The sequence below is a fragment of the Rhagoletis zephyria genome, unplaced genomic scaffold, assembly GCF_001687245.7.
Source record: "Rhagoletis zephyria isolate East Lansing unplaced genomic scaffold, Rhagoletis_zephyria_1.1 Rzeph_scaffold_04945, whole genome shotgun sequence".
Lineage (NCBI taxonomy): Eukaryota > Metazoa > Arthropoda > Insecta > Diptera > Tephritidae > Rhagoletis > Rhagoletis zephyria.
The window spans coordinates 27,855-42,656 of record NW_016162028.1 but is presented as its reverse complement, the minus strand read 5'-3'; the positions used below and the strand labels follow the sequence as shown (position 1 = coordinate 42,656).

The following is a 14,802-nucleotide window of genomic DNA, read 5'->3' as shown; positions in this document are numbered from 1 at the left end:
TTTCCTGAGATTGCCTAAAATTTTAGAGATTTTATTTTTATGTTTTTTTTGGTGTTGAATGAACTAAATTTTTACAAAAAATTATCGAAAAAAAAATTAAAAACTTTGCACACATTGCGAAAAATTCACTGTGCCAATACTTTTGTTCGTCACTGTATGTACATATAAGAAAGAAGAAGTGCAAAAAGAGGAAGTAAATTTATTTGCTTTGATTACATAGGAACGCCAGCAATAAAAGAGTTGTTGTAGTAAAAATTAAAACAAAAAACAAAAAAAAAAAACAACTGAACAATGGCCTTCACAGCGGTCGCGGACGAGGTGCCCACAAAGTATATTTTTCGAGCAAATCGATTCTTTAAAAAGGCATTGGAAATGTGCTTAAGTGTGATCCAAAGCAAAAAATCGTAAAAAAAAATTTTTTTTTTTAAATATGTATCAACATCAATTTGTGGAAAATCACCGCGCGTAAAGAAAATACTGGAGAAACAAAAAGTTAAGAACAATAAAATGTAAAACAAAAAAGCAGCTGTAAAACGCAAAGATAAGCGAAAGCCAAAAACGTGGGTGTACAGTTTAAAGCAAAATTTCAAATGAAAATAAAAATTTTTTGTTTGCTGCTATGTTTTGCTTTGCTCATTTTTTGAATTTCACCATATTCACTTTAAGTTTTTAGTCCTGATTGTAGCCAAAAACCAAAAAGTGAATGACTGCTCTTTGTTTAAGTCTGAATGTTCGAAATTTCAAGCCTTTCAAATCTTAGTTTTACCGATATATTGCTTGCACTTGTGGTCAACTAATTTAAGTTAGTGGCATTTTGACCAGTTTTAGCTATTTTTCTTTTGTTTTTTTTTTGATGATACAAGCACGACCAAAAATCCACATTTCACACTTTGTACAAAAATTACAAAAATTCAAAATAGCATTTAAAGGCAAAAACGGTCTGAAAAGGAAAAAAAAGTTGAAACGACTAAAGAGCAGAATCCTCTTGCCACATGGTCCAAGAATAGTAGCGCTATGATTTCGGTGACCATCCGTTCTGTTGCAGGACCGTACTGTTATTTAAAAGTCTGTCCTGTGCAGTTTTTCAAAACAGAAAACCCCCAAAATGTACTGCTTTTTCCCAAGTGTCCTGCCTTTGTCCCGCATTTTCTTCGATATTTTAAAATTAACTTTTCCTAATCGAAATAAAAGCAGCTGGTTTTGAAGGTTCAACCAGTCAATGCGTTCTAAATTTTGTACGGTTATGGACAATGGATGACGAAAAAATGAAGACCAGCGTCAAATATATCAATAACACTGTCCTACAAATTTTGTGGTAATCGCTTAAGAAAAAAAATGTTTTCCAAGCCAATTTTTTTTTCAAACAAGCCTTTTCGTAATTTCTTCGAAAAACGTGTTTTTGGTACAAAAAATTAAAATGCTAAAAATTATTCAATCAACATAAGCGACCTACAGTCCTCTTACAAAAATATATTACTTTGCCGATGTTGATGAAAATTAGCCGAAAAGCTCCTTAAACTACCCTATAGAAAATTATTAGTGTTACAAGCGACCAAAATCGAAAAAAGTAAAATTTCAATCATTTTCTTTTTACAGTAAATGAAAATCTGATGAGAAATGTAGATGTTACGAAACACTATCTGCACAAATTATATACTTTTGCAAAGGGCCCATCAATACCTTTCGAACTTTAGGTCGTTCATGTGATATTGACGATTAACTGAAAAAGTACTAAAAATACGTTTTTCGAACAAATCTCGAAAACACTTCTTTGAAACCATGGGTATTAGTTTCGTGTTCAATGACCCAAAGTTTGCCTAAAAAATCTGCTTTACAGAGGTTCATATTTCGGTTAAAGTAAAATGTAATATGCCTTATTATAATTTTGTAAATATTCATTACTAAAAGATTAATACCAATGAAGCAAATGTGATTTATGTTTAAAGTTTGAAATTGCATTAATAATTAAGAAATATACACTCGTTGTTATTTGAAAGCGCACCCTTTTAATAGTTACTAGTTATGGTTTTCCTTTTGTTTGTTTAATATTCATTAATTTTTTATAAAAATATAGCATATTCTACGTCTAAATCCGATTTTAAAAATTTTTGAAAAAAAACAGGGGCGGCAATTTTGTTTTGTTGACGGTGCTGCGCATTTTCTTCCATGTAAAAATTTTGTCCTGCATTTTCAAAATATATTTGTGGTCACCGTAGCTATGATGCCATATGGAATTCTAATCGCATTCGATGTCATGAGCTTTACCGATGTTCTTAGTTACAACTGTGGAATCTCAGCACAGTATTAAATACATGTCGTCGTTTAAAGTACAAAACCGCGTATCAACAAAATGCAAAACCGCGTATGTGAGGTTGCATAAATAATTTTCTAGAGAGTAAAAACACTTAAATTTCAAAACGTTTCTCTTTTTTATAATGCAATCGCATTTCTGGCTAGTATATTTCAGGACGAATGGATAAGGATTGAGGCAAGAGCTTGTGTGAGCAAACCCAATTTTTGGCAGCAAATGCCAGTTACGCGGTTTTGCAGAATGACAATACGCGGCTTTGTACTTTAAACGACGATATATACATAGCTGTGTCAAATTTCAGTACGTTGGCTTAAGCGGTTCCAGAGATAAGCGATAGGAGATGTTCACTTTGTATGGGAGGTGCCACGGCCCCTTTTCCAATAGCTCCCAGTTTTCGCCTTAAGTAGGGTATTTAAAATGTATGCATCCGTGCCAAGTATCAGTTCGCAAGCGTAGTTGGTTTAAGAGATATATTGATCATGCTTATTTATATACGTAGATACATAGAAGACAGCAAAAAAAAATTTACTTGAAAAACATTGCAAATACATATTTGTCAAAAATCATTATGAACTCACTTTCAAACGCCAGGTTATATGTTGTACATACAGATTATATGTATGTACATTAGGGTGGTCGAAAAATGCACGTGAAAAAATAAAGTCGGAATTTTTATGCTGTCACCCTCTAGGCTTGTTCTATATTTATTTTTATTTTTAAATGAAAAAATATTTAGAGGCCGCTCAAAGCGCTCAAGGGTTTCCATGTATTTGATATGGAAAAAAAAACCTTTCGTAAAAATGGTATAGAATTCTTGAAGATCAATATTTTTCGACCGGAGTCTCCCAATAATAATACAAAATTTTTACCATTTTTCTTCATTCTCACCTAAACTCACTAACACCTCAAACTGCGAACTATTTCGGATTATTATGGAGATTATCGGGAATAAATTGGAACTTTCAAGTCTATTTCGGCACCACCGGGATTTTCGGGAATATTTCGAAATTTTCGTTGTAATTATCGATTTTGATATGAATAGATTTATCGACTTTTTAATTTATATATTTATCGATATGAGAATCGATTTTTTATTGATAAGATATAGATATATTTAGTTTCGCAAAACCCGAAGCAGTCTCTAGAAACCCGAAAATACTGAAATAGTTTCGAAAATCTCGAAGTAGTCTCGAAGATCCCCAGAATGCCGAAGTAGCCCCGAAAATACCGAAACAGTCTCCAAAATCTTGATAAATACTAGGTTTATACGCACGTATTATTTGAAAAATGGTAAACTTTGCCGTATAAACGCCGAGTTAATTTTTTGTTGTCAAATAACTAAATCACGCAAATAAGTAATGATTGGTGGTACTATTTGCAAATGAGCGCAAGACGCCAAGACGTTGCCATTTTTAACTACAGTGAGTTAGGTGTTTGCAAATTACTTTTATTCGCAAATAGCTTACGTATAAACATAAGTAGTAATAGTAATCCTAGACATCTCAAAACAGTCTAGAAAATTCTGAACTAGTCTCGAAAATCTCTAATTTCACACTGAGTAAATAGCAAGTATTTAGTATTTAATCAAGTCATAAGTACTAAGAAGTTTTGTATCCAGTATTTTGTGAAGCCATAAGTACTAAGTACTTTTGTTTCCAGTCTTTAGTAAAGACAAAGCGTCTAAATACTTTTTTTCGAGAAGAGTCTACGCAAGATTTACGGGCATTGCGCGCTGGCGATGGCATATATGTACCACCATTGCAAAATATATGTATAGAAAGAAATGATAAAAAATTTTATTTTAAAGGATTGCTGCTTGATCCAGTAGAGAACAGAGGAGGGTCGGCATGGAAACTAGTCCTTTCCATCCGGCCTACAGCGCGTAAAGAACAGTGGAGAGGGTCGGCATGGAAACTAGTCCTTTCCATTCGCCCTACAGTGCGGCTCAAGATCTAGATCCTTTCAGACCACTTGTATAACAGGAATATCTAAAGATAGATTGGCTCTTAAACTAGTACTTTCCGACTGATCACAAATTACTTTATAGCCTTTACATATGACCACAAAGCCTGAAGTGTAGGTGCGACTTGGAATAAAGAGTACAGCAATGGTACAGGAAGTGCGGCTCTGGAACTCGTCCTTTCGGGCCGCCCACCTAACCAGTACCCAACATTCGGGCTGCTCGGGATCCCGTACATTCCGACAGCCACTGTCACATTTATAATTAATATAATTTAATATAATATAATTAATACAATTACCTTGTTTAAATGTATATATATTAGTACAGGATAAAAGTTAGGACAGTCCTCTCAAAAAAATGTGTAAAGAACAGAATATGTAGTGAAATAAGATAATTGTTTTCATGTATGATTGTGGATCCTGTGATGTAATGTATGCATATATCAATATAAAAACTATAAACCCAAAATTGTAGCAAATAAAATAGTAAGCAAATATTGTAAATTTTCAGACTTGTTATAGGCCTTTAAAGGCTGTCAATAAATGAATAAATAAATAAATAAATATTGCTAACGATTTAGCGATGACCTGTGTGAGCCTTACAACGATATAGACATAGTGCAGCGAATTAAAATCCAGCGGCTCCACTGGCTAGGTCATGTCGTTCGAATGGACAACAACGCTCCAACTCTGAAAGTATTCAACGCTGGTCGTGATGCTGGTAACAGAGGAAGAGGAAGGCCTCCTCTGCGTTGGAAAGACCAGGTGGTGAAACACTTTGCTTCAGTTGGCATTTCCAATTGGCATCAGTTGGCACAGAGAGAAACCACTTGCCTTCTAAGAGAATTGTTTGTTATTCAGTAAATATACATAAATGAATATTTTTGTTGTTGTTGTGGCGGTTACAACTACCCCGCCCAGATCGGTGGTATCTCAGTCGTTGTCGTCAAGCTTAACTAACGGAAGACCCAAGAAGCGTGCAGCCTCCATAGGGTCTGTTCACAGGGAAAAAGGCGTTACTTGTGTGGGATTTTGTGGGCATGTGAAGGGATGTTTCGAGTCGTGGGGTGTCTCTCCGCATACCGTACATTCATAAATGGATCTGTAATTAACTGGAGTTCGTGGACTAAATCCCAGCGTGGGAGACTCATTTGTACGATAAATTTTGCTGTTCTTGCTGGCGCAGTACGACATTTCTCACTTGGGTGTATATGTGCATGGCACAAAAAACAACTCAGTGGAATATGTATATTAAAAAAGAACAGCAAACAACGAAAAAACAAAACCAAAACTTAATAACACCACACTCTATATTTGTATAATAAAACGATCGTGTATGTATGTATATCGCATACATGGGTACAACGTCAGCGCTTGCGATCGGTTAGCCAATCTGGGAGATTTGTATGATTACACAAAAAGAAAACAAGTTGTAGAGTACCATCTAGCCTTCGTTATCCTTTTCGTCCATAACGTGACTTGTAATTTTATTATCTTTCACTTATATCTAATAACATTTGATGGACTTTCGACTCACCTCTAAGCCAATAATAATTTTGTCCAAATCTAGGCAGCTGTGACAGCAGCACAAAGTGGCGTACAACACTCATAATTCCACTGAATTTTTGCCCTTCACTTTTTTATGATTCTATAACAATTGCTGTTCTAATTTCGCTATAACAATCTTGTAATTTTCTGCTTGATATCTTATACAGCTAGGTGAATTTATTGGACGCAAATTAATTTTAATGGAAGCCTTATACTGTGGCTATGAAGTGGTCACGTTTTTGCTACACTGCTGTGCTCCGTTGGTCGTCCTCGTTGCCGTTTACTCGGCACTAGGCGCTTCTTTGCCCGATCGCGATCACTGTTTGCACTTTTTGGCGATATTAAACGCGTATATTACTAACTTTTTATAAGCCTTTTAAATTTGGAAAATTTTTCTTTATAAGACGTAATTCGTTATGAGTTTTGGCGAACGAGAAACACTTTGTCAAAATATATTTACAACTAGACATGGGTAACATTGCGCTGCGCCACCGTTCCTGGAGTTGCCGCGCTAATTCCAAGATATGAATAGCGCTAGCGCCATTAACGCCAAGAAATACATGAGACCAACACACAATTCGCCTTACTTCTTTGTTTTTGCTTTTGTGTGGTGAGAATGCCAGAAACTTATGTATATTGGCAAATTTAAAGCTTTACTCAAGAAAGATGAGAATATCGTGGCATTTCCTACATTCCTAGCAGTTAAATTCGGTTGGTGGTACAAGCGTTGCACAGCAAAAAATTAAAGAAATATTAGGCATGACACCACTGTGTTGTGTATAACACTTGTCGGTGGGTACTGTGGTGACACTTAGGTGACGTCGTGTTCAAATCAGTACACTGCGCTATTGCGCTAAGTTAAAGCGCTGATACCACAGGTGCTGCCGACTTATTGAGCTAGCGCCATATTAATTGCGCTATCGCCCACTATTCTTCTTTGCTATTTTCTTTGTTCTTCTTCTTATATTTTAGCCAGGGTTGCTTTTTTTCAGAATAGAGAACCGATTCCACAAACCATACCCAACATGGTACCAAACCGATTCGTGCTACTTGTCATAACCGATTCGTGCCAGCGTATAATTGTCCCAAACCAACTAATCAAAATCGCTATGTCGTCAATTGTTAATGTAGTATAATTAACATAAATTGTACTTATATACGTACATATTTGCACATATCTTACAATATAAAATAAAGTACTATGTATTGATTTTGGGAAACTAGACTTAGCAAATTTTGCCTCCAAGGCGAGTAGGTTTGCAGTGTTAGAAATTAAAAAAACAAAATTCCAGAAATGGGATCGACATAGTTTACAATGTATGTTTTTTAACAGATCCTCTAGTTTTCGTTGAAAATTCAACGATGTGTTCGGAATTTCAGAGAATAATTTATTAAGAAAAACCCTGTACTGCTCTTTAGGTAAAGTTTTGATTTGAAAATTGTATATGGGGTCATGAGCCAATTCGGCAAAACGGTTAATACCATTGACTTCAGCGTACCCAAATTATCTAGAAATGACCTATCTCCCCTTTGTCGGTTTTTAATGGGCACTATGTTTATTTTTTGACGAAAGCGTTGAACACAGCTTACACACAACGAATTTTTGAAATTTTTCGACTGAATTTCATAACGGAAAACGTACCAAAAATATTTTGTTTGAATGGAAGTTTAATGAACAGTCAGATGAAGGTTGAATACATTTTAAGTCAGATTGCTTGTTCTTAAAATTTTTTTTATTACATTAATAAGAACTATTAAAAACCAGGTATTACCCGCCCTTTTTTGGATAACTTCTTCAGTTTCTTTGACTTCTTATCATTAATGCGCTTGTTTATATTTTCTTGTCGCTTCTTCTGCCTATGCTCTATGCCGGACTCGACCTTCTGCTTGCGCTCCACCCACTCCTTCTTGGACTTCTTCTTCTCGGTCTTCCGCTTTTTAATGGCTTTGTACAGCAATTTGGGATCGTCTTTTACTTTTTTGCCCTCAATCTTATCAAATGCTTTTTTCCAGGCTATTTCGCTTTTGATCTCTGCCGCCTTTTCGACCTCGCCCTTTTCTTTTAACTCATTGATTTTCTTATCTGTCTGCTTAATTTTCTTCAAAATCTCTCGTGGGTTCTGATGTGACTTTTTCACCTTAGCACCTGGATGTGACGCGAAGTCAAATTTGGAAAAAACAATTTTGCCTTCTTCATTGAAGACAGGTTTTGGGATTAATTTCTTTATATCCTTTTTATCCGCATTTTCATCATTGCCCGTATTAGATAGTTTCTGTTGTTCATTTTTGATAGATTTCGCTGCAGAAACTAATATTTTCTTAACTTCCTTATTTTTTCTCAGTTTCTTAGCTTCACGCTTCTTTATTGAACGTTCTGACGCTGGACGTTTTTTAGCTTTCATTTTGTTTTTGATTATGTTGAGACGATCCTGGAGCTCATCGATGGGTGTTGCTTTGCGGGCACCCAATGCATGCTTGGCCTTTGCAGCAGATTTGTCATTATTGAGCAGATATTCATCATATTGAACATCTGAAATTAATAATGTTTGGGGACATGCATTTGCTGATAGATGATTTTGTTTTGTTTCCTTTGCAACGATCATTAGTAACTCGCCTTCTATTGAATCTGGTACGTTGTACGGTCAGCAACATATCCATGATGCGTTCATTCTCTGTGCGCATTAGCGACATCAAGCCGCGTTTATCTAGTTGTACAGTCATTATAGATAATTTATTGCCATTACTTTATTTAAACTTGAACAAATTTTCCAAAAAGTTTCTATTCCACACGTGCGTACCAAACGAAAACATCGGTAAAAAACAGCAGATTGAATTGTCAAATTTGGCAGCCGTACGTTCAGTAAAACTACAATACATGTCTACACTGAAGAAAATTTAGAAGAGTAGAAAATTTCTCTTAATACATACAGACAGTCAATAAAGTTTAGGTACAGCGAATTTTTTACAATACAGCAGCTATTTTTAAAATAATTATTTTTTCGCAAATTTTTTATAAAAATATGGTTAATTCTCCAACAAAAACCCTAAAATCAAGGTTCCAAACCGTTTGCAAAATTAAAGAAAATTCCACAAAATTTTATTCAAATATTGCACTTTTTATTTACGCCCTCTAGACAAAAGCTGAGTATGCAGTGTTATAGCCCATTCAATTTTATTGTAATAAAGTGCAAGTATGAGGACGCCAGGACTTACCTTTGATTTTTGGCATTTTTTTTGTGGAAGCTGTCTCATATTTTTTCCTTACAAAAAAGATTATCGAACATTATTTTATATGGAGAAAATGACCGGCACCTTCCACAAAAAAATTGATATTTTCCTCTTCGGGCTCCTACAAGCCGCAAGGAAAGAGTATGTCAGAGAGGGAAACATTTCCAACTTCTCCACGCGATTCGCCGTCAAGTTAATAAAGAGAAATTTTATTTCCACCTTTCGGAAATAATTTTTAGAAATTAAAGATAAAATCTGTGACTGCAACTGAAAGATCGAAAATCAGTTTCGGAATTATATTTCAATTTGCTCGTGCTGCACAAGCAATTTTTGTTTCTTCTGCAATTGCTGTCAAACTAATCGAGTGTTGCCGTATATATAATAAATTAATCTTCGAATTGAAAATAAAGGAAGCAATTTCCCGAAAGTCATTCTGTTCACACTGACAAATAGCGTTTAGAGAAATTTTTCATGCAATCCGCCTTTTGGAAATAAAAAACCTCTTTAGAAAGACACCTTACATGGTAGGTGCCACTGCTCATGCAGCTGCCTTTATTAATTTCTCAATTTGACAGTCTTTTCGAAATATATTGCATTACCAAATCTGACACGCTCTGAAGTCTCATGAAAATATGAGTAATAATTAGAGTAGAGAGTTCTGTAGATTGAGGGATGTGGTCCTGGGCATGTTCCTGGGCCGGAGCCCGAAAGCCGCAGGCCATCCGCCGAGAGTTACAGGGAAAATGCCACTATCAGTCGAGTCTACGTCACAGGAATGGTTTATATCTGGCCAAGGACTATCACCAGAGCACCATTCCCCAAAAAGTATGTGGTGAATTTATATGCTGTTACAACATCAGTGCATAATAAAGCGGCAAGAGAAAGAAGAAATGTCGACTGAGGTTATACGCAAGCGGAAAAGAATGAAAAAAGTAAATTTCTGAGCTTTTTTGACATCTGCCCAAGAATGTAAACAAACAAAGAAGACGAAAAAGGCGCGGTGATAGAGTGCGATTATATTGGTATTTATTATAAAATACAATAAGTGAAACTCGATGAAAATAAGCAAAAAGTCGGAAGAGAAATTAAATTATTAATTAAATTATTTGGACTTTATTCTTTTAAGTTGGAAAGTGGAAGGCGCCACGGTCCCTTCATTTTTTTGTACTGCCTCAAACTAATATATAATACTAGAAACATCTCCCTTTAGTTTTATAAAAACTACAGTGTTATCAGTTTCGTTATCGTTTTAAGAGGTATTTGCATGTAGGGAGATAACAGTCCGCTACCAAAATTTACAAAATACCAAATAAACTTTACACACAAAGCTATCTGCTGCTGTGAAACACACCCTATTGAATCAAGTGTCAAGTGTCAAATATATCATTGAACACACCCAACAAAGCTTCACTGACTTGAGTTGATTGTTCGCATTTGTCGATGATAGAAGAAAAGGATGACTAATTTTTATGTTTACTGCAAAAATTAAAGAAAAATATCTAAACATTTAAGTGTAGAAAACAAAACAAAGTTATTCGATTGCTAGAATATAGTCAGGCGCGGTATAATTGTGAAGTGTTGCAAGAATGAAGAAACAATTCACGAAAATCAAAATTGCTGCTGAGAATTTGGGGAGGTGAGTGGTGACGACGTTGGAAGTTGATTGGATATCTCATAGTCATGAGCCCACGAACCAGACACAATGGTGTGGCAGTGTGCTCTATAGAAATATATTTACATATATAAAATGCCGATACAAAAAGCGGAATTAGCTTGTAGCCGTGGATGCACTAGGGGCTACCCAGCCTTCAGCTGGTTTGTTTAGGGTGGAAAGAATGTCTGTGTGCAAAAGTGGGGTGCTGTGTCGGTATTTTGCGAATATGTAATGTTCTGTAGTCACTACTCTTAACATAGAGGATGTGGAACTAAGGTTATGGAGCAAAACAAATTAAATGATTTAACTTTTTCGTTTCTTTTTTTCTCTTTTCATGTACCTAACTACTCATTAAATTAAAGATCAAATAAATCTGATTGCAAGGATTCCGAGCTGGAAATAATTGAAAAACAAGTAGACAAGTATAAAGATGTACTGGAGAAAATGGTGCGAAAATTGCCGGCTGTTAGTTCGACGACTGACACACAGGACCGTGATAAACGTATCAAAAAGAATAGCCACTACAAAATCGGACAGGCACTAGAAGAGTCATCTAAAGATCTCTCCAAAGAAATGCCGTTACATCACGTCTTATCAAATTGCGGTGCGTATGTATGATGACAAAAAAACCATTGTATGGTTGTGGGTAGGGAAGACATGGCGGCATAAAAGCCAATATATTGTGTGCACAATCTGAAAATATAAGTATATATGCACAAGCTATTGTAGTTAGTAGAGCTTAAGTGTACCATGCACGCAAATCTAGGGAGTGGTACAGCGAATATCTGCAATGCATCGCCAATAACGACGTTAAAATATCGCCTACCCTACACGATGCCAGAGTAGTCCTTGTTGTTGTACTAAGGGTTGCGCGGACACTTAAATTCTGCTCTGACTGGAGCAACTGCTGCTTTCGTTTATGTCCATACGAGTGAATTGAGTAATGCGGAAGGCACGTTTGAGCGCTCTTTTGGTATTGCTTTTGCATTACCATTTTTTTTTTTTATGATTGCCCAAATGCGTTGTGAACACAAAGTTGGGCTATAGCAATGGGGTCGTTTGGAAATCGACGGGCATTGCTTGATGGTGGCGTTGAGTGTGGCGCTGTTGTTGGCCTCGCCTTTTCTATGCTTGGCCTTGTCACGTCGACGTGATAGGGTCGTTTGTAAGCGCAAAAACTGTCATACGACAAAGTCGCGTGGCGGCTTAAGCAGCAGAAAAAAATTGCTCAATTTCCTTTTTGTGCACAATTGTGTGCTGTGTTTGTTGCGCTTTGATGATGCTTTAATTTCTATTTGCACTTGCAAATCAATATACTCACCTATATACAAACTATTGTATGTATGCTACTTGCACATTTGTGTGTGCGCATGTTCTAATTATGCTTACGGTAGTGCACTGGTGCAGTGAATTAGCAAATGCATCTATTTATGAGCGTGTTGATTTACGTTTTACTTGCTTTGTTGCAATAAATTCTCTCCATGAGTTAATTCCATGTTCTTTTCACAATTGTATGATTATTTTTTTCACTGAGAGGTTTACAAACTATTAGAAATATGCAATTATAAGATTACTAACCCGCAAATAAATTGACAGCAGATATGAAAGTAACGCTATATTAATTTCGAAACGCTTGATGCTTTTGAAATGTATGAAAAAATAGATTTATGTATGAAAGCTCCCTGTGGTTCATCTTACGAAGTGAGATACATTTATAATATTTTACTCTATTTAAGCGGCTCGACAGTATGCAAATGATTTTACTTCCGCATTTATCTATTGAACACAAAGTTAGCCCTTTCACCAGCATAGAAATTAAGCATTAATACCAGTCCCGTCCATCATTTAAACCGAAAAGATTGCAGACATAAAACCCAAAAATACTGACTCACGATCTTCGAAAGTCGTTTTATGCTAAAATAACAACAGGACATATATATGTATATATGTATGTAGATGTTCTTCAAAGGAAAATGCTGCAGCCGTTATTGCATGAACTTAATAAATTTGCGCCCAAGGGTCACTCTTTCCAGCATTTGTGCTATTATATACCACCTTCTATGTACTTAAAGCAGCAGTTTTGTATTTTAATAATCTTTAATTTACTCTATTCTAACTTCACACATACATTTGTATATATGACCGAGGGCAACATAAGCAGCGTAGTGGCATGCAACCTTTTTGATATGTACATAGCATTGCATTCTCCCTTTTGCCTAGTTAGCTGCAGCTTGTGAGTGTCTGACTCGCTTTTTATTATTATCACATTATATTGCTGCTAATTATATAACTATTTCGAAGTGAGGCAATAACGTCTGCATATTACAAAGTTGTATATGTATAACATGCAAGTGCATGTAGTAAATAAACATAAAAGATTGCCAAGTGTTGCTCAGCTGCCAGTTGCCGATAGGCATGCAACCAAAACTCATGCTTAAAGTGCGCTTGCAGCCACATTGTGGGAAAATTTCGTTTGTATCCCATGCTGTTGGGAGTGATGGTAACTTTTGTGACTGCTAGCTTTTTTCTATAATTTTACTTTTGTACATAAATATGTATATATGTTCGTCCTTACATTCAGTGCTATGTTTTATCTATGTACAATATTTTATCTTATGCTCACTGGCACATAACCAGACACAGTCAGTTTGGCTAGACGACTGAGAGTCAAACAAAGCTGCCAGCCAGTCACTCATCATTTGCTTATCCAGTCATCGCTGCTTCCAGTACTGGGCTGTTTACGCGCACAAGCTACAGTTTTTTACCATGATCTGGCTTGTGCTTTGCCGTCAGCTTTTTTTTTATTGTTTATGCTCAGCTATCCATTACATCTACTTATTTTTGTGTTGCAAATATTTAATTGCTTTTGCTTTCTTGTTGCTCTCCGCTTTGTATTGATGCGCGCTTTCGTAGGTGTCAGCATTGTAAATTTTCGTCAATAATTCTTTACAGCCTCTGGTGGAAGTATGTATGTATCGCAAGGGTGAATGCATATCGCGATGATTTGGTTATAAATAAGAATGGAAAGTATTAAAAAGTTCCATTTTAATTTTTCTAAAGCTGTGACCCGTCTAGACATTCATTTGCTAGGTTAGAAAGCTTCTCTGCTTTTTAGGTTTAAAAATTCAGTCAATTAGGGATTGACAGGTACGATTTTTGAAGTTATTAAGAAATTTCTGGAATTTTATTAAGAATTTTATGTGCTTTCCCGAGAGCGCCTATGTATACCTATTCTTTTATTTTATTGGATTTTATTTCAATTTATGATATTTTGATATTATGTTATTTTGTTTTAGTTTTAATTACATTTTTGTTTGTTATTTTAAGTTAATATGTACTATTATTTTACATTTTATTTAATTTTTGGTTATTTTGTTTCGTTTGATTTAGTTTTTAATTACTTTATTTTTAATTTTAACTTAGTTTTATTTTATTTTACACATGGTATTTTTTATTCAACAATTTTTATTGAGCTTGAGGCCATTTTTAATGAAGAACTTATTGTGGAAAAGCAACAATAATTTTGAAAAAAATGGTAGAAATGATAGCTAATTCGGAAATCACCACATTTCCTCATCAGACTTCTTTCAGTAGGATTCGAACCGACGAGCCCACTGACTCAGCCAGTTGCCTACGCACTGTGCTAAGTTCGCCTTGTGNCAACTACAATCAAGCGCAGCTATTCCAGTGCTATTTAAACTTGATCATGTGGTTTTTGGTTTTGTTGGTTTTTGTTTATAATTCTATTATTAGAATGTTTAACTTTTAGGTGTGCTCGTCCTGTCTTTTTTATTTATTTTTATATTAACGATTTATATAGTCACCTGAAATGCAAAAAGTCGTAACTTATAAAAAATTCAAAATTCACTTTTTGATTGCTATGATGGATTTCACCGAATTACAACTCCTCACATCGTTTTATGAAAAAAAAACGTTATTTTACATTGCTTATGGCCAAGGCACATTAAACAGGTAGTATCAGTAGAGCAAANCCGAATTACAACTCCTCACATCGTTTTATGAAAAAAAAACGTTATTTTACATTGCTTATGGCCAAGGCACATTAAACAGGTAGTATCAGTAGAGCAAAAACAACATT

The 14,802-nt window shown here is 35.3% G+C and overlaps 3 protein-coding genes across 3 annotated transcripts in view; 1 reads left to right on the top strand and 2 right to left on the bottom strand.

Moving 5' to 3' along the window:
* The window catches only part of LOC108371392 (Caseinolytic protease chaperone subunit), a gene marked incomplete at its 3' end in the record, with an annotated part of 9,993 nt that extends 3,646 nt beyond the window's left edge, over positions 1-6,347 (bottom strand). Inside the window, exon 1 of the mRNA XM_017626940.1 lies at positions 5,811-6,347. Coding sequence (XP_017482429.1) covers positions 5,811-5,883 — 73 coding nt within the window. The remainder of the gene's footprint in view (positions 1-5,810) is intronic.
* A 1,169-nt stretch (positions 6,348-7,516) lies between these two features.
* On the bottom strand, positions 7,517-8,677 carry LOC108371393 (Surfeit locus protein 6). The gene is given in 3 exon segments (XM_017626941.1): positions 7,517-8,351; positions 8,436-8,460; positions 8,462-8,677. Coding segments are annotated over 3 exon segments (882 nt in total). The 5' UTR covers positions 8,543-8,677; the 3' UTR covers positions 7,517-7,575.
* Positions 8,678-10,455: 1,778 nt separating this feature from the next.
* The window catches only part of LOC108371394 (rho GTPase-activating protein 92B-like), a 29,373-nt gene continuing 25,026 nt past the window's right edge, over positions 10,456-14,802 (top strand). Inside the window, 2 exon segments of the mRNA XM_017626942.1 lie at positions 10,456-10,685; positions 11,066-11,307. Coding sequence (XP_017482431.1) covers positions 10,636-10,685; positions 11,066-11,307 — 292 coding nt within the window. The 5' untranslated portion in view covers positions 10,456-10,635.